Source organism: Oncorhynchus mykiss, chromosome 19 (genome assembly GCF_013265735.2).
Source record: "Oncorhynchus mykiss isolate Arlee chromosome 19, USDA_OmykA_1.1, whole genome shotgun sequence".
NCBI lineage: Eukaryota > Metazoa > Chordata > Actinopteri > Salmoniformes > Salmonidae > Oncorhynchus > Oncorhynchus mykiss.
The window spans coordinates 35,318,308-35,341,158 of NC_048583.1; the positions used below are offsets into that span (position 1 = coordinate 35,318,308).

Consider the following 22,851-nt stretch of genomic DNA (forward strand, 5'->3'; position numbering starts at 1 on the left):
TGGGTAAGGCCCCAGAACTACAACCACAACTGGCTACTTTGTCTCCTCAACCTGTTAGGACACACATTGACCTGCTATAGTGGCTGACTGTTGTATTAAAGGTTCCTTTCCTGCAACTTGGTTGTGCTACTATGGCTACCTTTACACAGGCAGACCAATTCTGATATTGTTTCCACAAATTGGTCTTTTGACCAATCACATCAGATTTTTTTCAGAGCTGATCTGATTGGTCAAAATACCAATTAGTGAAAGAATTAACAGAATTGGACTGCCTGTCTAAACACAAGCCTTTGTCCTTGTTTCATAAAAAACATTAACACATTGAAAAGGTAGTTGGCTTCAGCTAATCAAACATAACAGAGGCATGGCAGTGCTCATAGTCCTAGTTATAACAATGTATGTATGAAACAATTTTAAAGACAGAATGACATAATAAAAATAAAAAACCTGGGCAATTTACATTACCAGTCAAAAGTTTAGATGCACCTACTCATTCAAGGGTTTTTCTTTATTTGTACTATTTCTACATTGTAGAATAATAGTGAAGACATCAAAACTATGTATCTCTGTGTTTACCAGTGTTGGGGAGAAGTGAACTACATGTAGTTTAACTAGTAAATTAACTACATTTTGTAGTAGCTTCATTGTAGTTGAACTTAATTCAAATCTAGGTATTGTTTTCTGTACTTCATTACTATTTTGTTATGTAGTTACCTACTGGAACTACAGTACTCTTTTTTTGCCTTGTCACTAGCCTATTATTCCACATCTGTTTATCAGGCTGGTCACTCAGTCCCTCCCCTACCCAGCACTCCCTTACTCCACTTACTTCACTTCTGAAATATTGAGACCTGAAGATCTTTCAAATACTATGACCATTTTCTCACGCCAGCCTGGAGTGCCAGGGTTCAGTTTTAACACTATTCTATTGGTTCCATTGTGCAAGGCAAGCTCAAATAGTATTTGAACCCAGGTCTGGTACTGTTTATCCAGCAGTTTTCTTCCGGTGGGTCAGTCAGTTGGCTGTTGGGTGGAGGGAGGGAGGATGAGGATCAATAGAAGGGCTGCATTATCCGGCCTCATCAGAGACACAGGACGCTAATGAGCCGGGAGAAAGAACAGCTGACTACTCACTTTTGTCCCTTACACACCCCCGGTCTTCTCCAGAGAATCATGCACATCTTCTGGCCAAACACAATATCAAACACCAACCTCCTTAGACAAACAAAGCAGGAAGCCATACTCAAGAGACCCTGCTGGATTGGACAGGTAGGTCCTGAGAAAGAGTGCAGACTCCATCCCAAGAATAGCTGTCCATTGGACTCCAGAAGGCATACGTACAAATTAAATTAAATCAAATGTATTTACAGTGCCTTCAGAAAGTATTCATACATTTTGTTGAATTCAAAATGGATTACATGTCTTTTTTTTCTCAACCATCTAAACACAATACCCCATAATGACCAAGTGAAAACATGTTTTTAGAAAGTTTTGCAAATTGCTTGAAAATTAAATATAGAAATATATAATTTACATAAGTATTCACACACCTGAGACACCAATACATGTTAGAATCACCTTTGGCAGCAATTACAGCTGAGTCTTTCTGGGTAAATATCTAAGAGCTTTACACACCTGGATTATACATTATTTGCATATTATTCTTTTTTTACATTATTCAAGCTCTGTCAAGTCGGTTGTTGATCATTGCTGGACAGCCATTTTCAAGTCTTGCTATAGATTCTCAAGACGATTTAAGTCGAAACTGTGTCTAGGCCAATCAGGAACATTCAATGTCGTCTTGGTAAGCAACTTGTGTATATTTAGCCTTGTGTTTTAGGTTAATGTCTTGCTGAAGGTGAATTTGTCTCCCAGTGTCTGTTGGAAAGCAGACTGAACCAGGTTTTCCTCTAGGATTTGCCTGTGCTTAGCTCTATTCCGTTTATTTGTTTCCTAAAAAACTCCCTAGTCCTTGCCGATGACGAGCATACCCATAACATGATGCAGCCACCACTATGCTTAAAAATATGAAGAGCCGTACAGTGATGCATTGGATTTGCACCAAACATAACACATTGTATTCAGTACATAAAGTTCATTTCTTGCCCACATCTTTTTCTGTTTTAATTTAGTGCCTTATTGCAAACAGGATGAATGTTTTGAAATATTTTTATTCTGTGCAGGCTTAGTCCTTTACTCTGTCAATTAGGTTTGTGTTGTGGAGTAACTACAATGTTGTTGATTCATCCTCAGTTGTCTCCTATCAAAGCCATTAAACTCTGTAACTGTTTTAAAGTCACCATTTGCCTCATGTTGAAATCCCTGAGCGGTTTCCTTCCTTGCAGGCAAATTAGTTAGGAAGGACGCATGTATGTTTATAGTGACTGGGTGTATTGGTACACCATCGAAAGTGTAATTAATAACTTCACCATGCTAAAAGGGATATTCAATGTGTTTTTTTTTTTTACCCATCTACCAATAGGCACCCTTCTTTGCGAGTCATTGGAAAACCTCCCTGGTCTTTGTGGTTGACTCTGTGGTTGAAATTCACTGCTCAAATGAGTGACCTTACAGATCATTGTATGTAGGGGTACAGAGATGAGGTAGTCATTCAGAAATCATGTTAAACACTATTATTAGACCTACGTGGCTTAATCCCATTTTTACTCCTGAACTTATTTAGGCTTGCCATAACGATGGGGTTGAATACTTTTTGACTCAAGACATTTTAGCTTTTAATTTTTTTTTTAAGTCTAAAAACATGGTAGGGTATTGTAAATTAATCCATGTTAAATTCAGGCTATAACACAACAACATGTGGATAAAGTAAATGGGTGCAAATACTTTTTGAAGGCACTAAGAGGTGGAAGCTCAAGACAATGTGGTGGAGAACAATCAAGACCGAGGTCCAACAACATCAGCAGAGCTGGGGCAGGGTGGAGAAGATGGGCAGAAACAGACAAAAATGTAATGCCTTTGTTGCTGCCCAATGCACAAGCCGGCGTGAAGGGGATGAGTGGGCAATGGAGGAGAAATAAAGTTAGAGTTATATTAAAGGAGTCTTGTTTAGATATATTGTATTACATACATGGCAACACAGTATATGGTTTCAACAAAAACAACTCAGAGCAAAGGGTTAGGGGAAACATCTGCCTGGCTACAGTGATTCAGGGGGAGATCTTGGGGACACAGCTGGACCTCACTATCCACTAGCAGGCCTAGTAAACAACCTTTATCCTTGCACTGACCCCAAATCAAAAGTAAATATTCTATAAAGTTAAAAGATAACGAACAACATTGCAATTGATTATGTGGACACCTGTGTGGCACAGCGGTCTAAGGCACTGCAAGAAGCGTCACTACAGTTCCTGGTTTGATTCCAGGCTGTATCACATCCGGCTGTGATTGGTAGTCTCATAGGGCGGTGCACAATTGGCCTAGGTAGGCCGTCATTGTAAATAAGAATTTGTTCTGAGCAGACTTGCCTAGTTAAATAAAGGTTACATTTTTTTTTTTTTAAATAACCAAAACATTCTAGCATTCAGTTTGTCCACGAGTACTCAATGGCTGCATTTACACAGGGAGCACAATTCTGATCTTTTGCCCAGTTATTGGCATGAGCCGATCCTATTGTTCCAAAGATTAATTAGTGGAAAGAAATCTGAATTGGGCTACCTGTGTAAACGCAGCCAGTGAGTCAGCAACAGAAACTCACTGAGGCACTACTGACACCAAGTGGACTTCGCAAGTATTGTGTTTCTGGTATAACTAGAACGAAGGACTGGCGGCACAAAACATCTATAAAATCTAAACGTCTCAACTTTCTGGGAATTTACATTTCAGAGACATTGTTAGCGCCTTTGCATCCTGTGTGATTTGTACAGTTTAACTACATTTGTATGCAGTCACACTACCCAATAACCTTGTATTAATATTTCCATTTATATGCCAGTTATGAAGAGGGTGGTCAGTCATCTACAAACTTAAATTGTCCATCTGTACATTTAGTACTGGACTCATTCAAATCGCTTTATCTAAGTAATATAACTAGCAATAGCATTTGAGAAACACATTGCTCTTTGCCTGCACCATGTTCAAATAGGACTACCTTCCATCAAGTCACTTGGCAGACAGCGGTATGAAGGCTGGAACTATGGCAATGAATGACATTACAGATTGAACGTCTGTCTGGAACACCATCAATGTAAAAATAAAGTCCTAGTCCAGAGGGTCTATCCATGAGTTCTATGAAACATGTTTCATCAGTTATTCATCTAAAAACATCCTAAAGCGACACTCCGAAATACATGGAATCAGGAGTTCAGCATCCTAATTTGCATGTGGCATTTAATGAAACGGGCTGTACAAAAATATCTTGGAGCATTGACATGGAACCATTTCAGACAAGTCAAGTCAGTCAAGTCAACAGACAAGTAATCATGTTTTTTTTTTATTCATTATGCTTAGGTTTCATTTGGACAAAAAAAATATTAACATCACTTTCCAAAACAAGTGTCTTCAACAATGCATAGCTAGACATTGTGCATGGTCAGACTGGCTTTATATGGATCAAAAAGCTGTAGGTTACAAGTGTTCAACATTTTACAACTGAAAATGCACAATTACCACCAACACTGGATTCAGAGAATATACCCGGTATGCAACCCACCCTATTCTCATTGCTCCTATGCTTTAGAACAAGTAAATACATTTATGGGAGAGAAACTGTAAACTTGATGCATCAATTACAGTAAAAGCAGACAATAGAAAAGTCTAATAAAATAAAAATCGAGGTAAAATAAGTCCAGAAACCAGAGCAGCAAGACCATGTCAAAACTGACTGGTGACTAGAGAAAAAGCTTGATGATTAAAAACCCACATTATTCGAAGAAAATACACTGAGGCAGTTTAGCTTCCCTCTTCTGGTGAATTGCATTTAAGGAAATCCACAACCTTTCAGTTACGAAAATGTATTTATCAAAAGTAGAAACAAAACTAAGCATGACATGACAGCAGAACGCACTCAACTTTAACGCCTCTTTTCCTTCCTATCTGACTTGCGATCCCTGTCGCCGCGAGAGGACCTCTTCCCTGACCGGCTGCCTTCAGAGGTGGTCCTCTTCCTGTCAGACTTGGAGCTCTTATCTTTGGAACCTTTGGATTCACGACCACTGCCCTTGGATGACTTGTGGCTCCTCTCAACTACTGCCTTCTTCCTCTCCCTGTCCCTCTCGGATGGCCTCCTCCTACGTTTCTTGTCCTTCCTCCCTCGGCTGCGGCTCCTGCTAGAAGAGCTGGAGGAGCTGCCACTGGAGGAGCTGCTCCTGCTGGAGGAGCCACTAGAGGAGGAGCCAGAGCTCCCACTGGACGAGGAGCCGGAGGAGCTGCTAGATGAGCTACTGCTGCTTCTGCCACCACCACCTCCCTTCTTGTCCTTTGACTTCTTAAGTCCCCTGCTGGCTTCCTTGCTCGGGGGCGCCAGTTCCTTGGGAGCCGCAGCATCATCCTGGGCCTGGGCAGGCTGGGCATTAGTGGTCTGCTTTATGGCACCTTGATCAGCCTCTTGGCTCTGCTCGGTTGTGAGCGGCTCTGGATCCGTTTCAGTCTCCAGTAGGGGGATCTGAACCTCAGGAGCCATAGATGTTACATCAGAGACTTCCACATGAGGGTTGCACTCTGAGAGCAGGGGTGTGGCCACTTCTGTACGTGGCTCTTCATCTTCGTTTGGTTGCATTTCAATGCTCTTCTCCTGGCCGTCTGACAAAGCTGTGAGGTCCCGACCGTGAAGGGGCTCCTTTTCTGCCTTAACCGGTTGCTGCTCTTCTACTCCTTTCTCATTACCTACCTCCACTGGACTATCCTCCATCTTCTGATCCCCGTCCCTGGCCTGCCCTTCAGCCTCCCTCACTAGTGCAGTACCCTCCATCTGCTCCCCCACATCTCTAAACTCCACTATTCTAGTGTCTTGACTGTCTTCCTCAGCCTCCTCCATCTCATCTGCTTTAGTCCCCCCCTTAGACTCCTGCTCCTCGACTTTCTCTGGCTTTTTATTTCTGTCCTCCTTATGCTTTACACCCTCACCCCCCTCTTCCTCCTCTATTGTTGCCTCATCTTCCTCCTCCATCTCCACATCAAACCGGTTACCTGTCACTTTGACTACCTGACCCATGGGCTTACCCTCCTCTCGATCTTCTTTCTTCAGGTCCTTACCCAGAGCGGTGTCCCTCTGAGACTGGCGCCGAGGCCGAGCCTCCATCTTATTCAGATGTTCAGCAAATGCCTCGCGTCTCTCCTCAAACATAACTGAAAACAGGGATTTTTTTATTTATTTTTAAACAGATTCAGTGACACCACAATGCACACCAAGGATAGGAAGTGTATTATGGCTACTTGTTGGAGGGCAGAATAATTTGGCAAATTGCACAATTGCTTACCATTCATTTTTTTCTGAGACTCATCTAAGAGCTTCTGAGTGGCTGAGCACATCCTCCCAGGCAGAAAGAAGATGGGTGGCTTGGTCTTTGTGCGGATGTACTTGACAATTTTTGTGTTGTGCACATTCCACTCCTCTTGCTAGAATACAAAAAAGTTAATGAGCATTCAACCGTCCCATCTACATATTGTGAAAACTGTCACACACACACAAAGGTTTCATTTCACCTTAGTGCAATATTATTACAGATTAAAACATTTTATTTTTTTGGCACCAGCACAACCAATGAGGTTGAATATTGCTTTCAAGCTTCAAGAAAAGTCTTTACCAACTGAGCAAGCTCCACTTTCTGTTCCAACAGTCTCAGCTCTGTCTGCTTGGCACGCCTCTCCTCAAAGAGCTCTCGTCTTTCGCCCTCTACTTTTTTGCGCTCTTGTTCAGCTTGAACTTCCAATTTTTGTTCAATCTCAATGCGTTTCTTTTGCTGAGAAGAGAGATCAAAAAATATATATAAATTCACACATACAATTTCCCCATTAGCAAATATTCCAAAATATATCCTAACAGCTGGAATAATTTTCACCAAGCTAGCTCGAAGGCTAATTCTGTAAGGTGACTTTCATGCATTTACTGTATTAGAGTACCAGTTCACCAGTGTTAAGAGTAAACAATATTCCTACCCTATCCGTTGCCACATTAGATTCCTGCTTGAATTTCTGTAATGTTCCCATCAACAGGCCAAACATGCGTCGATTCCTATAGGGAAAAAGGACAAAACAAAGAATAACATTTACATGATTTCTTGGCGATACACAAACTAAAGACCATTATTTCCCTAAGCATGTACAATGACATGTTACCTTTGTTTTCCCCTCTCATCCATGGTCTGATCCTGGATCAGGTCTCGACGTGTACGCTCCTTGGAGGTAGCTACTACTGATGACTGCAACACTGGCTGTGTTTGGACAAAGGCAAGTGGAGAGTTGGACACTTAAAACATCAAGGTAAAAGAGTCAGACAGTGAGTGTATAATGATGGTCTACCTTTTTGACATCGTCATCATCTTCAGCGTCGCTGTCATGGCGTGAATCTCTCCTCCCTCTCTGGTCACCGGCCAGCCTATACAAAGACACGAGCAACACAAATGTGTGATTAACAGGCCACATCAAATATAAACCCATTTGAATGCCACCAGGTGTAGGGCAATACCTTTTTAGGAGTGCCCACTGCAATAATCATGCAACAAGGAATGACAGCCTACTAAGTGAAAGTTGGGTTCTTGCACAAGATAAGTCTCCCTCTGGCTATCTGCCTTGTCAATATCCTCAGTGTCTATTAGTTTCACTTGTCTGTGTATCCATCCTGTGTACGGTAACTAGCGGATTTGCACTGGTTTTAGAATATTTTTGTTAACTACTCAACCAGGCATTAGAAAATGAAGGAAGCAAAAATGACTATCTTCAAAATTCTTAATCTCTTTAGATGACATGTATGAGATCTGGAAATTTTATTTTGCTGGATTAATCCCTAAAACATCCTAACACACTGCGAGCCAGTACCAGTTGATCAATTGTTGCAACCGAGAGAGCAATCTCAAGACAGAGTGGACAGGCAGAGTAAGGAGATTATGCAATTGAAAGACAACTTGAACCAACCTCCCTGCATACCCAGTGTGATTTATAGAGGATATTTACTTTTAATAATTACATGTTCTGACAACGCAATGTTTTAAATTTGTCTAATTTATAAAACAAAATTTAAAAAAAACTTTCCCACGCGCTGCAGATGGCTGTATCGATCCACTAATACAGCAGTAGTAAAGGCCCAGCGAACTAACATTACATTTGTCAAAGAAAAATCCCTGTGCTGCAGACTGCTATATCAGTCAGTTATTATTAATAATAACAATAACTACTTTTTAAATGTAACCTTTATTTAACTAGGCAAGTCAGTAATAAGAACAAATTTGTATTAAGAATGACGGCCTATAAAATGCCAAAACCAGACAATGCTGGGTCAATTGTGCGCGCTCTATGGGACTCCCTACAGCCTGGATTCCTAATACAAGAAGGCCCATTGAGAATAGTTTTTAATATACATTTTTATTACGATTTTTTAGGGGGTGTTGTAACACCCCTACTTCCCATGACTATGGACTCATCTCCACTACATCTGGAAATGGGCTAGATCTACAGATTACTCTTACCTCAGGAGGGCCCCTTCAATATCCCTCTGTTTCACTGGGGGTCCTCCTGGTCCACCGCTGATGTCGGAGAGTCCACGCCTGCAGACAAATACAACATAAAGCTCAATGAAATACAAACATCACACATACTGTTGGAGATAAAGCCTAAATATGAAATGTGTTTTACCTCAACAAGTTGATTCCTCGCCCCCTACCTCCTCCAACACCTGGGATGGTTGGCCGTCTAACTTGGCCGGGTCTGTAAGGAAAGCAGAGAAATTACATAACGTTACAATTAACATAGATCGACCAGAGCTAGCTGTAACTATCATTGTTTTTAGAAAAACGTAGCCAACACTACATAGGGGGCAGGGTTGGGGGTATAGAATAAAAAAGATAAATAAATCAATGTGGCATAGCTAACTACTGTTACTTCAAGTAACGTTAGTTACTCTGACTAGTCTGGAAATTAAACTGAATCGAAACTAGCCAGCCAAAGGACACTAGCGAGCAACAACCGAGTAGCTAGCCAACTTGCTAACTTTACCAGTTGAACAATATATGGACATAACGTTAGGTAAGTAAAAAAACAGTAACGTTAGTTACCTAACTATAGTAATTGCATAAGTATTTGTACTTGCAGCTAGCTAGCCAATTAGCACACGGCCGATTCCATTCGACAGCACAGGCACGCAACCAAGCGGCTAGCTGGTTATGCACGAGAATGGGAGATGCCATTTTTGTCGTGGGATTGGCATTTGTTGCTAGCTATTCAGCATAGTTAGCTAGAGGACGAACGAATGCTGAAAAGGTTAATACAATTTAAGTTTTAAAATGCATTTTTGTCATACCTCAATTCATTAGGATCCCGACCAGTTAATTTACGAATATTATCGTCTACATTTTTCAAACTCTCTTTCGCTTTCTCAAGCTGGGCTTGCAAAGATCCCACTGCCACCGCCATCTTAGCTACAGTAACTGCCTTTCCTCGCGGGCACGCCAGCTAAGTGTTGGTCGCTCGTCGCAAAGCATCACTGGGTGATAAGCGCGTTTCACTATCTTGATTGACAACTCAAAAGCCCAATCGGCAACTTCGTTATCTAAACGCACACGGCCATGAATTGTAAGCTTTCTCTAGTCAACAACGTCCATTAGTTTGTTGATCAATGAATGATTTTGATAATGACAAATACTTTGTAATTTGGTTGTTTTGGTCCTAGAGTTACACCACAGAACAGTGGAGCCTAAAATATCTGGTAACAGTCACTAAAACACTCATTCAGAATAAAAGGATGTCCAATGCCTTTATGGCATACAGTTTTTCTTGATGGTACAGAGCAGTGGTGGGCTTGTAGAGATGCAAGTGTAACCGATGTGAAATGGCTAGCTAGTTAGCGGTGGTGCGCGCTAATAGCGTTTCAATTGGTGACGTCAGTCACTCAGACCTTGAAGTAGTGGTTCCCCTTGCTCTGCAAGGGCCCCGTGAGTGACTGTGGTTGATGTGTGCAGAGGGTACTCCCTAGTTCGAGCCCAGGTTGGGGCGAGGAGGACGGAAGCTATACTGTTACATTGATGCTGTTGACCCGGATCACTGGTTGCTGTGGAAAAGGGGGGTGAGTGTAACCGATGTGAAATGGCTAGCTAGTTAGCGGTGGTGCGTGCTAATAGCGTTTCAATCAGTGACATCACTCTCTTTGAGACCTTGAAGTAGTGGTTCCCCTTGCTCTGCAAGGGACGTGGCTTTTGTGGAGCGATGGGTAACGATGCTTCGAGGGTGACTGTTGATGTGTGCAGAGGGTCCCTGGTTCAAGCCCAGATTGGGGCGAGGAGAGGGAAGGAAGCTGTACTGTTACACAAGCCACAACAATTGTGAAAGCAAACATTTTATTTAACTCCAGCAATAGCAGAAAGTGAACACAAACTGTAATAGAAAAAAATAAACTGTCTAATTGCACCAGGTAGCCTAGCAGTTAAGAGCATTGGACCAGTAACCAAAAGTCGCTGGTTTGAATGCTGAGCAGACAAAGTTAAAAATATGCTGATGTGCCCTTAAGTAAGGTACTTTACCCTAATTGCTTCTGTAAGTCACTCTGGATAAGAGTGTTTGCTAAATGCCAAATCTATTGGGTCAAATGTTCTCCATAAGACTCAATAGTTGCTTTATCTAAAGGCTTCAAATTGCCACAGATCCTAAATCGGAGCATGGTGATGGGTTCATAGAGCTACAGCTCATGGGGTGATGAGTTCCAGCCTCATCGTGGATTTCATCAACCCGTTTAGTCCTCCTTATCGGCCAAGTCGTTTTGATCAAAGTACCTATGTAAAAAAAAAAAAAAATGAGCAATCAAATGACACTATTTCCTGGCTATGAGTTTGTGAAGTCAAATAAACTTACCTAGCAACAAGGCAGATCATCAAGTTGAGAGGAGACAACCTTTCATCTTCTTGGTGTTCCTGTAATGGGAAAGAAAGAAACAAAATAATTACTATAATATACTCTGTTCATAATTATCAAATATTATCATGCAAACATTTGAGCATCTAACATTAATGTAGTTACATTTTAATTCTCCATAAGGAAGTTGGTTTGCATCCTTTCATCTCAACATTAATACAAGGCACTATATCCCCCTACCAGATTGGTCCGCACTTCAGAACTCCGTCTGGCCAGCTGTCTTATTAGAGAATGTGCTTCAGGGAGGAGAGGTTTCTCAAGGCAAGCCAGCAGTGCATACTGCCATCTTCCCTAGAGAAGTTGAGCACATATTAGCCACGAAAGCATTAAAAAAGGCACAAACTCTGTATTGATAATATTAAAGAAACTAAACTCACTAACTGCGGGACAAACTCTCTCTCTTCAAACCAGTTTATCAAGTACTCCAAAACTGCAGAGACTGTGGCCTAGAAGGGAATAATAATTTAGAGAGTGTCAAACACAAGTATTGTAATTTAGGTAATGAAAGAAAGCATCAATTGATGAGAAATTAGTGTAGTAAGTATCATGCCAATGCTGCGAAAACATTCACCTGATTTAACCTGCTCACTATGCTAAGGAAAGGTGGAAAACCAACCTGGTGAAACAGGTGGGTAAATGTCAAACATGATTCATGTCCATTTTTACACAGAAATCTTGCAAGACGCATCACTTAAATATTTCATCTGTGGTCTATATACAGTTACCTTCACATAATCAAGGCCTGGATCTTCAGTAACATGGTCAGTTGGAGGAGAGTTCAGATAAACATTTTCACCCAGGCAGAACTTTTTCCATTGTTCCTCTGCATCCTGTTTTGGCTAGATACAGAACACGTACTTTAAGGTTGCTGTATTTTACAATTCACTTTTACCAACAACAACAAAAATCATCCTCATACTTACCATTAACACATTGTCATCTAAAGCTTGACCACTCCAGTGTAGTCTGTGCTTACTGATACTCTGCAAGTAGTAAAACATTATCAGAATAAGTCACTTCAAAACAAAGCGACAAACAACTCTAAAGGGTAGTCACATCTATAGTTACCCGTCTTATTTCTGAGAAGTTGCTGACTTGCTGTCGCTGCCATTTTAAACTCGGTGAAAATCCTTGTGGAGCAGCTTGGCAACCCATGAGCTACCAAATAGAAGATTTGACAGGAAATTATACAGACAGACTCTCTCGCTCTCTCTCCCCTTTATACATGTTTTATTTATTTTATTAGGCAAGTCAGATAAGAACAAATTCTTATTTATAATGATGTCCTACACCGGCCAAACCTGAACGATGCTGGGCCAATTGTGCACCTCCCTATGGGACACAGCCTGGATTCGAATCAGGGTGTCTGTAGTGACGGCTCTAGCACTGAGATGCAGTGCCTTAGACCGCAGTGCCCCCCGGGAGCCCAAAAAATATCTGCGTTGGCTGGGAAAAATCAAGACCGTAGGCTACATTTAATTTGTGTCAGTGTGGTGAAACTTACCGACACATTCACTGTCTGTTTCTTTCTCAATTTCTTTGGATCAATCTTAGCCACCACAACATCTGGACAGAGAGACGCCTCTAATCTGAAAATGAGAAAGGCAGTGTTGTTTTTACTTCCGTGAATGTGTGTTTCCTGATCATATGCGTGAAAAAAAATATCAAAAGACAGAGCTGAGGGACTTACTGAACCTGCCTCAGATATTCCTGGGGATTTCTTGGAGGCTCGTTAAGATTGACGTCTTCCCCCGTTTCAATGCCGCATGTTTCCACAGGCAGAAGCCTTGGCATCAGTTCCTCCGCGTCAGATTTCATGATGATGCTGCAAACTATATGGTCAGTGTCAGACTGATACAATGTTAAATTAACCAATGACAGTGGCACTTACTATTGTACTTCTTAAAATATCACTTTATAAAGGTTGTTATGTTGGATAACGACACAAGTCTCACGTCAAAACAAACGTTGTCGCCATCTTGTTCGACTTTCGAATCAATCATGACGCATATAGAACGCGCCCGTTGCCATGGAGATTTAAAGAAGATGCTGCACGTGTATTTTGCGTTCTAAATGCCACAGGTCAAAGTCGAAAATAGAATGTTCCACATATTTTTTTCTAACAAAATCTACTACGCCATAATGACTATACAAATAGTTTAAATCACTTGAAGGGAGATAGTTATAAAATCATTGGTTGTTTGTGTTTCTTAATGATCAGCTCTTAATACAATTAAATTGGTATCTTGTTACAAATGAATCATTACCCCTCAGTTACATTGTATCTTGAATCCCTCATTTAGCTATTGAAACGTCCATACTTGTTGAGATGTGACATCAACAGCTTGAAGGCACTGTCAATTTGACACTATGGAATTCAATGCAACCTGACTGTTCATCTCAAGGACTGCTTTAGTCAGGTTTTACATTCCTGGACTTTCCAACATCAATATGGCTATTTCAACGATATACCTTTGGACATTTACTATTTGCATTTTTCCAACTCTAACTTGGGGATTATGAAAGTAATTGCAGCCGTGGCCAAAAGTTTTGAGAATGACACAAATATAAATTTTCACAAAGTTTGCTGCTTCAGTGTCTTTAGATATTTTTGTCAGATGTTACTATGGAATACTGAAGTATAATTTCAAGCATTTCATAAGTGTAAAAGGCTTTTATTGACAATTACATGACGTTGATGCAAAGAGTCAATATTTGCAGTGTTGACCCTTCTTTTTCAAGACCTCTGCAATCCGCCCCGGCATGCTGTCATTTAACTTCTGGGCCACATCCTGACTGATGGCAGCCCATTCTTGCATAATCAATGCTTGGAGTTTGTCAGAATTTGTGGGTTTCTGTTTGTCCACCTGCCTCTTGACCACAAGATCTCAATGGGATTAAGGTCTGGGGAGTTTCCTGGCCATGGACACAAAATATCAATGTTTTGTTCCTCGAGTGACTTAGCTATCACTTTTACCTTATGGCAAGGTGCTCCATCATTCAGGAAAAGGCATTGTTCATCACCAAACTGTTCCTGGATAGTTGGGAGACGTTGCTCTCGGAGGATGTGTTGGTACCAATCTTTATTCATGTCGATTTTCTTAGGCAAAATTGTGAGGGAGCCCACCCCCTTAGCCTCAGGATGCTTTACTGTTGGCAGGACACAGGACTGATTGTAGCGCTCACCTTGTCTTCTCCGGACAAGCTTTTTTCTGGATGCCCCAAACAATCGGAAAGGGGATTCATCAGAGAAAATGACTTTACCCCAGTCCTCAGCAGTCCAATCCCTGTACCTTTTGCAGAATATCAGTCTGTCCCTGATGATTTTCCTGGAGAGAAGTGGCTTCTTTGCTGCCCTCCTTGACACCAGGCCATCCTCCAAAAGTCTTTGCCTCACTGTGCATGCAGATGCACTCACACCTCCCTGCTGCCATTCCTGAGCAAGCTCTGTACTGGTGGTTCCCCGATCCCGCAGCTGAATCAACTTTAGGAGACGGTCCTGGCGCTTGCTGGACTTTCTTGGGCGCTCTGAAGCCTTCTTCACAACAATTGAACCGCTCTCCTTGAAGTTCTTGATGATCCGATAAATGGTTGATTTAGGTGCAATCTTACTGGCAGCAATATCCTTGCCAGTGAAGCCCTTTTTGTGTAAAGCAATGATGACGGCACGTGTTTCCTTGCAGGTAACCATGGTTGACAAAGGAATAACAATGATTCCAAGCACCACTCTCCTTTTGAATCTTCCAGTCTGTTATTCGAACTCAATCAGCATGAGAGAGTGATCTTCAGCCTTGTCCTTGTCAACACTCACACCTGTGTTAACGAGAGAATCACTGACATGATGTCAGCTGGTCCTTTTGTGGCAGGGCTGAAATGCAGTGGAAATGTTTTTGGGGGATTCAGTTCATTTGCATGGCAAAGACGGACTTTGCAATTAATTGCAATTCATCTGATCACTCTTCATAACATTCTGGAGTATATGCAAATTGCCATCATACAAACGGAGGCAGCAGACTTTGTGAAAATTAATATTTGTGTCATTCTCGGCCACAACTGTACACAACAAGAGAAGAAAGAAATATTTATCTCATATAACAAATACATTTTTTCTATCCTTTCCTGTAAAGTAAAAATTCCTATGATTTTTTATTTATTTATTTTTATTTAACCTTTATTTAACCAGGTAGGCTAATTGAGAACAAGTTCTCATTTGCAACTGCGACCTGGCCAAGATAAAGCATAGCAATTCGACACATACAACAACACAGAGTTACACATGGAATAAACAAAACAGTCAATAATACAGTAGAACAAAAGAAAACTAAAAGTAAATATACAGTGAGTGCAAATGAGGTAAGATAAGGGAGTTAAGGCAAGAAATAGGCCATGGTGGAGAAGTAATTACAATATAGCAATTAAACACTGGAATGGTAGATGTGCAGAAGATGAATGTGCAAGTAGAGATACTTGGGTGCAAAGGAGCAAGATAAATAAATACACTATGGGGATGAGGTAGGTAAATATAGGTAGGTAAAGGTAGGCTGTTTACAGATGGGCTATGTGCAGTGATCTGTGAGATGCTCTGACAGCTGGCGCTTAAAGCTAGTGAGGGAGATATGAGTCTCCAGCTTCAGAGATTTTTGCAGTTCGTTCCAGTCATTGGCAACAGAGAACTGGAAGGAAAGACGAACAAAGGAGGAATTGGCTTTGGGGGTGACCAGTGACATATACCTGCTGGAGCACATGCTACGAGTGGGTGCTGCTATGGTGACCAGTGAGCTGAGATAAGGCGGGGCTTTACCTAGCAGAGACTTGTAGATAACCTGTAGCCCCTGGGTTTTGCGACGAGTATGAAGCGAGGGCCAACCAACGAGAGAGTACAGGTCGCAATGGTGCGTAGTGTATGGGGCTTTGGTGACAAAACGGATGGCACTGTGATAGACTGCATCCAGTTTGTTGAGTAGTGTTGGAGGCTATTTTATAGATGACATCACAGAAGTCGAGGATCGGTAGGATGGTCAGTTTTATGAGGGTATGTTTGGCAGCATGAGTGAAGGATGCTTTGTTGAGATATAGGAAGCCGATTCTAGATTTAATTTTGGATTGGAGATGATTAATGTGAGTCTGTAAGGAGAGTTTACATTATAACCAGACACCCACGTATTCTAAGTCAGAACCGTCCAGAGTAGTGATGCTGGACGGGCGTGCAGGTGCGGGCAGTGATCGGTTGAATAGCATGTATTTAGTTGTATTTGCATTTAAGAGCAGTTGGAGGCCACGGAAGGAGAGTTGTATTGCATTGAAGCTCGTTTGGAGGTTAGTTAACACAGTGTCCAAAGAGGGGCCAGAAGTATACAGAATGGTGTCGTCTGATGACCTTATGTGACTTTTCATAGGCTTTCTGAGTCAGGTCAGGGCCACTAGAGCATCGGGGAGAGGACTGTAGATTCCTTAACTTCTAAATAGGGGATGTGATATTTGTTTACTACAAACTCAGGGGTAAAGGAGATGATCTATGTGCAGGAAGTGTAAGCGTTTTTCATATTGGTATTTTCTAAAATATGCTGTGAAAATGTAGGAAATGTATGCAAATCACAGAGAAAGAAGTAGCCACAGGTAATCTTTGCAGTGCTCTATGCATTTCCGTTTTGGGCCTGTATATGTGTACTGAAAGTATGTAAATTAAAGGGTGAATAATCGGTGCTTTAAACCTTTCTATTAAAGACATTCTGTTAAAGCTCTTCTTCTGTTCCTTCCAGAAACATGACTTCTTCTGCATTGATGAGTATGGCACATTAATTGCTAATGACTCCAGTGAGTGGGACAATGAAGTTTATATCGGTTCAGAATTTCAAGAGATCACCACCAATAATGCTCCAGAATCTAAAACTTCCAAAGATGTCTTTGTGTCCAAACATTCGTCACAGAGCAGTGATGAAACAAGAACAAAGATGCCAATCAGGTCAGAATGGAAGACTTTTCCATGGATACCAAACCTGCACCTAGCGAACAAGGTGGGTCTCAGTGGATTGACTCTACAGTAACTGGATTGCTTGGTTTAGGTGGGGAAAGCCCTGATGATCCCAAAGATGACAACCCAGAACAGTCTTTCAGGAGAAGGAAACGTGCTTTGGACATTGATGGGAACCAATTGGAGGAAGAGACAAAGCAGACCGAAATGTCCGTCTGGTTTGGAGATGGACTGACTAGTGCCTTCGGTTTTGATGAAAAAGCTCCAGAGGAAAGGAGGTGGAAGAGCAACCCCCAACTTCTAACTCCTGGTTGAATATTGGCAATAGAGATGTCTTATATTTTGTCAGTCTTATCAGGATAAAGTTAAATAGAGAGTACCAGCAGCAGGCAGAGAGGAAAACATTGATCCAGATGAAATGATATAACAGACCCACAGGACCTTGACTTAAGTGAGTCTCATCATGATGCTACAGTGGAGCAAATAAAATAAACAGAGCACCACAGAGATGATGACACTGGTAAGGAGACAGAGAGAACAAGGGATTATGACTACGGTCAAGCAGACCGTCAGGAAGAAATGGTGGTGAATTTAGAAAAGAGGAAGATGCAGGGTGGTATGGCAGAATCTATAACAATATTGCAGGCCTTTATGGGGAACAGGATAATGAAGAGGAGGAGGATATAGTTATAGACAAGGATAAAGAGTATAAAGATATCAGCCTTCAGTCAGAAGTCTCAGTCTGTGTTCTCATCCATGTTTGACACTCTGGCATCACTGTTTCAGGCAGATACCGATTATAAAAATGCTCAAATTGATGAGGTAACAGATATAAAACCGGCAGCCGCAGATGCCAATAGAGAGATCTCCGCTACTCCTCAGATGGCCATCCCAAAATGATGGTAATGACAGCAATGAGGCTCCACATCCCCCTCCATTAGATATACAGTGGGGAGAACAAGTATTTGATGCACTGCCGATTTTGCAGGTTTTCCTACTTACAAAGCATGTAGAGGTCTGTCATTTTTATCATAGGTTCGTGCACTTCAACTGTGAGAGACGGAATCTAAAACAAAAATCCAGAAAATCACATTGTATGATTTTTAAGTAATTAATTAGCATTTTATTGCATGACATGAGTATTTGATTACCTACCAACCAGTAAGAATTCCGGCTCTCACAGACCTGTTAGTTTTTCTTTAAGAAGCCTTCCTGTTCTCCACTCATTACCTGTATTAACTGCACCTGTTTGAACTCGTTACCTGTATAAAAGACACCTGTCCACACACTCAATCAAACAGACTCCAACCTCTCCACAATGGCCAAGACCAGAGAGCTGTGTAAGGACATAAGGGATAAAATTGTAGACCTGCACAAGGCTGGGATGGGTTAAAGGACAATATGCAAGCAGCTTGGTGAGAAGGCAACAACTGTTGGTGCAATTATTAGAAAATGGAAGAAGTTCAAGATGACGGTCAATCACCCTCGGTCTGGGGCTCCATGCAAGATCTCACCTCGTGGGGCATCAATGATCATGAGGAAGGTGAGGGATCAGCCCAGAACTACACGGCAGGACCTGGTCAATGACCTGAAGAGAGCTGGGACCACAGTCTCAAAGAAGACCATTAGTAACACACTACGCCGCCATGTATTAAAATCCTGCAGCACACGCAAGGTCCCCCTGCTCAAGCCAGCGCATGTCCAGGCCCGTCTGAAGTTTGCCAATGGCCATCTGGATGATCCAGAGGAGGAATGGGAGAAGGTCATGTGGTCTGATGAGACAAAAATAGAGCTTTTTGGTCTAAACTCCACTCGCTGTGTTTGGAGGAAGAAGAAGGATGAGTACAACCCCAAGAGCACCATCCCAACCGTGAAGCATGTAGGTGGAAACATCATTCTTCGGGGATGCTTTTCTGCAAAGGGGACAGGACGACTGCACCGTATTGCGGGGAGGATGGATGGGGCCATGTATCGCGAGATCTTGGCCAACAACCTCCTTCCCTCAGTAAGAGCATTGAAGATGGGTCGTGGCTGGGTCTTCCAGCATGACAACGACCCGAAACACACAGCCAGGGCAACTAAGGAGTGGCTCCGTAAGAAGCATCTCAAGGTCCTGGAGTGGCCTAGCCAGTCTCCAGACCTGAACCCAATAGAAAATCTTTGGAGGGAGCTGAAAGTCCGTATTGCCAAGCGACAGCCCGAAACCTGAAGGATCTGGAGAAGGTCTGTATGGAGGAGTGGGCCAAAATCCCTGCTGCAGTGTGTGCAAACCTGGTCAAGAACTACAGGAAACGTATGATCTCTGTAATTGCAAACAAAGGTTTCTGTACCAAATATTAAGTTCGGCTTTTCTGATGTATCAAATACTTATGTCATGCAATAAAATGCAAATTAATTACTTAGAAATCATACAATGTGATTTTCTGGATTTTTGTTTTAGATTCCGTCTCTCACAGTTGAAGTGTACCTATGATAAAAATGACAGACCTCTACATGCTTTGTAAGTAGGAAAACCTGCAAAATCGGCAGTGCATCAAATACTTGTTCTCTCCACTGTAGGTATGGTTCAGAGTGCTAATGAAATACAGGAGGCATTCAAAAAGCTCTTGACACTAGCAAGAATATTTAATTGTCCCACGACCCTCAATTAAAGAACACAACTGGCATACTGAATCTTGAAGTTGATACAGCTATCGCTGAGATCAGTGAAAATGATGAGCTTAACTCTGCAGGTAGATTAGAGTTAGATGATGTCACCACCACTAATAAACCTTTCAGTTCTCGTGGAGATGTAGAGCCAAACCAATTTGTGTTGGACAATGAGGATGTGCGAAAATCAACTGTGCTCCTCAATGGGCTTATGCATTCAAGTGATGAAGATGTCTCTAATCACCATCAAGAAACTCCTGCTGCTGACCTCTGAAAATAGCCTGGATGATGGTGAGCCTGATCATTCAGTTGGTCTGAACATTTTAGAAGGCTCAGGGACTTCAAATCTATCTGATTTTACTCTTAATCAGAAATATTAACAGAGGAGCTACCTGATGTATCAAAGGACACGTCTGTAATGCATGCTGACGTGGAGGACATTGACACTACAGGCATTAAAGTGGTCTCATCCAATCAGACAGGAGAGGATAGTATTCTAGTGTCTCAGTGCCCGGCAGAAGAGGACAGTGATAATCAGACAAACACGCCAGCTACTGATGAAGCTTCAGTGCTGGAGGAAATCGCACAGACACCTGACCCCTATCTGCATAATGCTGATATAGCTGAATCTATTCTGAATCTATCCCTAGCTGAACCTGTCACTGAAAATGTCTCAGGACAGGAAGGACATCATTTGATTACCTCAAGTGAGGAGGTGGATAAGTAAGGACTAGAATGAGAATACATTCAAGGCACCAGATAAGAATGTTCATGTTGAAGAAATCGACAAAGATTCAGTTTCTCTGAAAGACTCGTTCTCTTCTAAACTATGAGGGAAGTAATTCCAATGTAATGTAAGTTGTTGATCAAGAATAATTTCTCTCCTCTGATCATTCCAAGGAGTGGCACGAGGCTGATCCCATAGATAAAGTAGGGTTGATAAACATAACCCATGACCCAACGTTAGACTCAACTATACTAAATGATGACACTAAAAGTAACACATTTTTATCTGATAAAGCCAATGATGATAGGGAAAGTAATATAGTGGGCAAAGCATTTGAGATAGTTGGAAGAGGGTTCAAATATTGAAGTTACTGAGACAGAGTGGATAGAACCTGGGAAAATAGTTGAAGTTGAGTGAGACAATGTCTTTGAGAATGATGAAACAGCCGTTCCAGATATGATGCTAAAATCCAAAGTTATCCTGATAGCTCAGAGCTAGGTCCCCCTGAGACAGTAACAGGAAATTAAGAAAGACAGACAGCAATCCTTGAGGAGGCAGATACAGAAAACTTGTCTATGGAAGATTTCATTCATGACCACGGGAAGTCAATGAATCTAAAAAAGACAGTGACGAGGAAAACATCCTGAAGGATAGATCCAGGATGATGAATGACCAGACGACAGCAATTGAGGACCAAAATCTGCCACAAGAAAACAGGAATCAGATGGATGACAGTAATCACATCTAAGAGTCAGTCGCAAGGAAATACTTTCAAAAAGGACCAAAGGATTGCATAATAAGATCAGTCTTGAGAAGGAGAGAGCACAGGAATTAGGCCAACAGGATAGCGAAACCGATGATGGGCGAATTAGCTTTGATAATTTACGTGCAGTCAATCAGCTTTCCCCCACTGATGAAGCTAATGATGTCATTACTCTGTCAGAGAGAACAGTAGACCATGATACATTGTATTCAGGTGAGAATTTCCTTTCAGATAGTTGTTCTAATTATCAAGAATTATCAAAACTAAAGGGATGATAAGAAGAATAACAAGAACCCCTACCTGTTATTCCTGACTTGAACCTCCATGAACCAGAACCACAGTCTCAGTCACCTTCAGTAGAGGACTCTGACAGAGCGACAACATTTTTGAAAGAATACAAGAATATCCAAAAGCACCTAAGTGCAGGTGAGAACAACTTTGTTGGACTTGTTTGGGAAGCACATACTAATGTGGCTTGACTACAACCTAACACGCTCAGAGACTTTGAATGAGGGCCAAGATGGTGATAAGGACCTTGCTATAATGTCAGGCTTTGAGAGGCTCCTGCAGTATTACATGGATTGGACAAAAACTCCATCTGGTGGATTTCTGGAGGATGAAGACAAATCCTCAAAACGTGTGTCACTACAAAACTAGAAATACTCCTGTCAAACATAACAAAAAGATTCCTACCAGTGTTTGCATGTCTCTTGCATGTCAATATTGTAAAGGTTAGCATATTTTGTCAAAGTTTTTGCAATTCGGTCATTGTTAGAAATGTGCTAAATCTGACCACCATTTATTGACAATGTCTTCATGTTTTAAGAATGAATTGGTGTCATAATACAACATGTTGTCCTGCAAATACAGACCAGACAAACTGCACCAATGATGATTGTTTTACTCGTAAGGAAAACGAAGACCTAACCAACCTGAAAATAAAATATATCTACTGAGGGGGGCATTCAGACTGGCAGATGGATGGGCAAACCAGGGAGGGAGTTAAAGATAAGCAGGGGTGGAATATCTTTCGACTTCTGCACGTCAAGTCACTGGTGATACTATTGCTCATATGCTGATGGTTAAGGGGCTTCTGAAATGGCTCACTGTACAGGTAAGAATGCTTAAATGACTGCTTTAAATATACCCCTGTGTCATCTATTGAGATGTAATGAGATCTAATTTAAAAGATTTGGACTGCACAATGCATGTGTCAATATGAATGTCCCCTCTTTGTCATCATTATAATAGAATAGCTTAATTCTTCCAAGAGGGAACTTTGGTTGTGGCATTTGAATTAGACATAACTGCCCAGTACACTATTAATTGACCCGATAGCCGAAGAAGCTGGTCCTTTAAAACCTCTGGTATGTTTCTCTGGTATGCAAAAAATCATCCATCACAGTCATCATCCAACACTTTGAGGAGTTGGCTTTGGTGACTAGGCTTTTCACTGCACTGTGGTAGTGCAATAACATGAGCATTTTAAATAGAGAATAGAGATGGAGGTTCAGGATGTTGACCAGGTGAGTGAGAGGTAGTGTTTTGGACATGCACTGAGAAGTTAGCTGAAAGGTAAACACACAACCAACAACAACTTCTGGGCCTACTCTGAAAGGGCAGGGCAGGTGACAGCAGAGGGACTTTAGTAATAGTTAGTCTCAGCTG

At 41.6% G+C, this 22,851-nt stretch overlaps 2 protein-coding genes across 8 annotated transcripts; both read right to left on the bottom strand.

Annotated features, from left to right (window-relative positions):
* Positions 1-4,434: 4,434 nt before the first annotated feature.
* Positions 4,435-9,640, bottom strand: LOC110497722 (pinin). The gene is made up of 9 exons (XM_021574035.2): positions 9,470-9,640; positions 8,806-8,877; positions 8,640-8,717; positions 7,477-7,552; positions 7,294-7,388; positions 7,114-7,189; positions 6,762-6,917; positions 6,435-6,573; positions 4,435-6,303 (listed from the first exon to the last, which is right to left on the bottom strand). Exons 1-9 carry the CDS (start codon positions 9,580-9,582, stop codon positions 5,030-5,032), a joined length of 2,079 nt encoding a protein of 692 aa, XP_021429710.2. The 5' UTR covers positions 9,583-9,640; the 3' UTR covers positions 4,435-5,029.
* Positions 9,641-10,485: 845 nt separating this feature from the next.
* LOC110497723 (gem-associated protein 2) lies at positions 10,486-18,101 on the bottom strand. Of its 7 annotated transcripts, none has more exons than XM_036954698.1 (11): positions 18,047-18,101; positions 12,773-12,905; positions 12,578-12,662; positions 12,142-12,231; positions 11,997-12,056; positions 11,799-11,912; positions 11,645-11,689; positions 11,451-11,519; positions 11,254-11,364; positions 11,014-11,072; positions 10,486-10,934 (listed from the first exon to the last, which is right to left on the bottom strand). In XM_036954698.1, the coding sequence occupies exons 1-11, from the start codon at positions 18,075-18,077 to the stop codon at positions 10,895-10,897; spliced, it is 837 nt and encodes a 278-aa protein (XP_036810593.1). In that variant the 5' UTR covers positions 18,078-18,101; the 3' UTR covers positions 10,486-10,894. The 7 variants fall into 7 exon arrangements, with proteins under 7 accessions (XP_036810593.1, XP_036810592.1, XP_021429712.1 ...); XM_036954697.1 differs by having other exon boundaries at positions 12,764-12,905; XM_021574037.2 differs by lacking the exon at positions 18,047-18,101 and adding an exon at positions 12,965-13,104 and having other exon boundaries at positions 12,764-12,898.
* Positions 18,102-22,851: the final 4,750 nt, after the last annotated feature.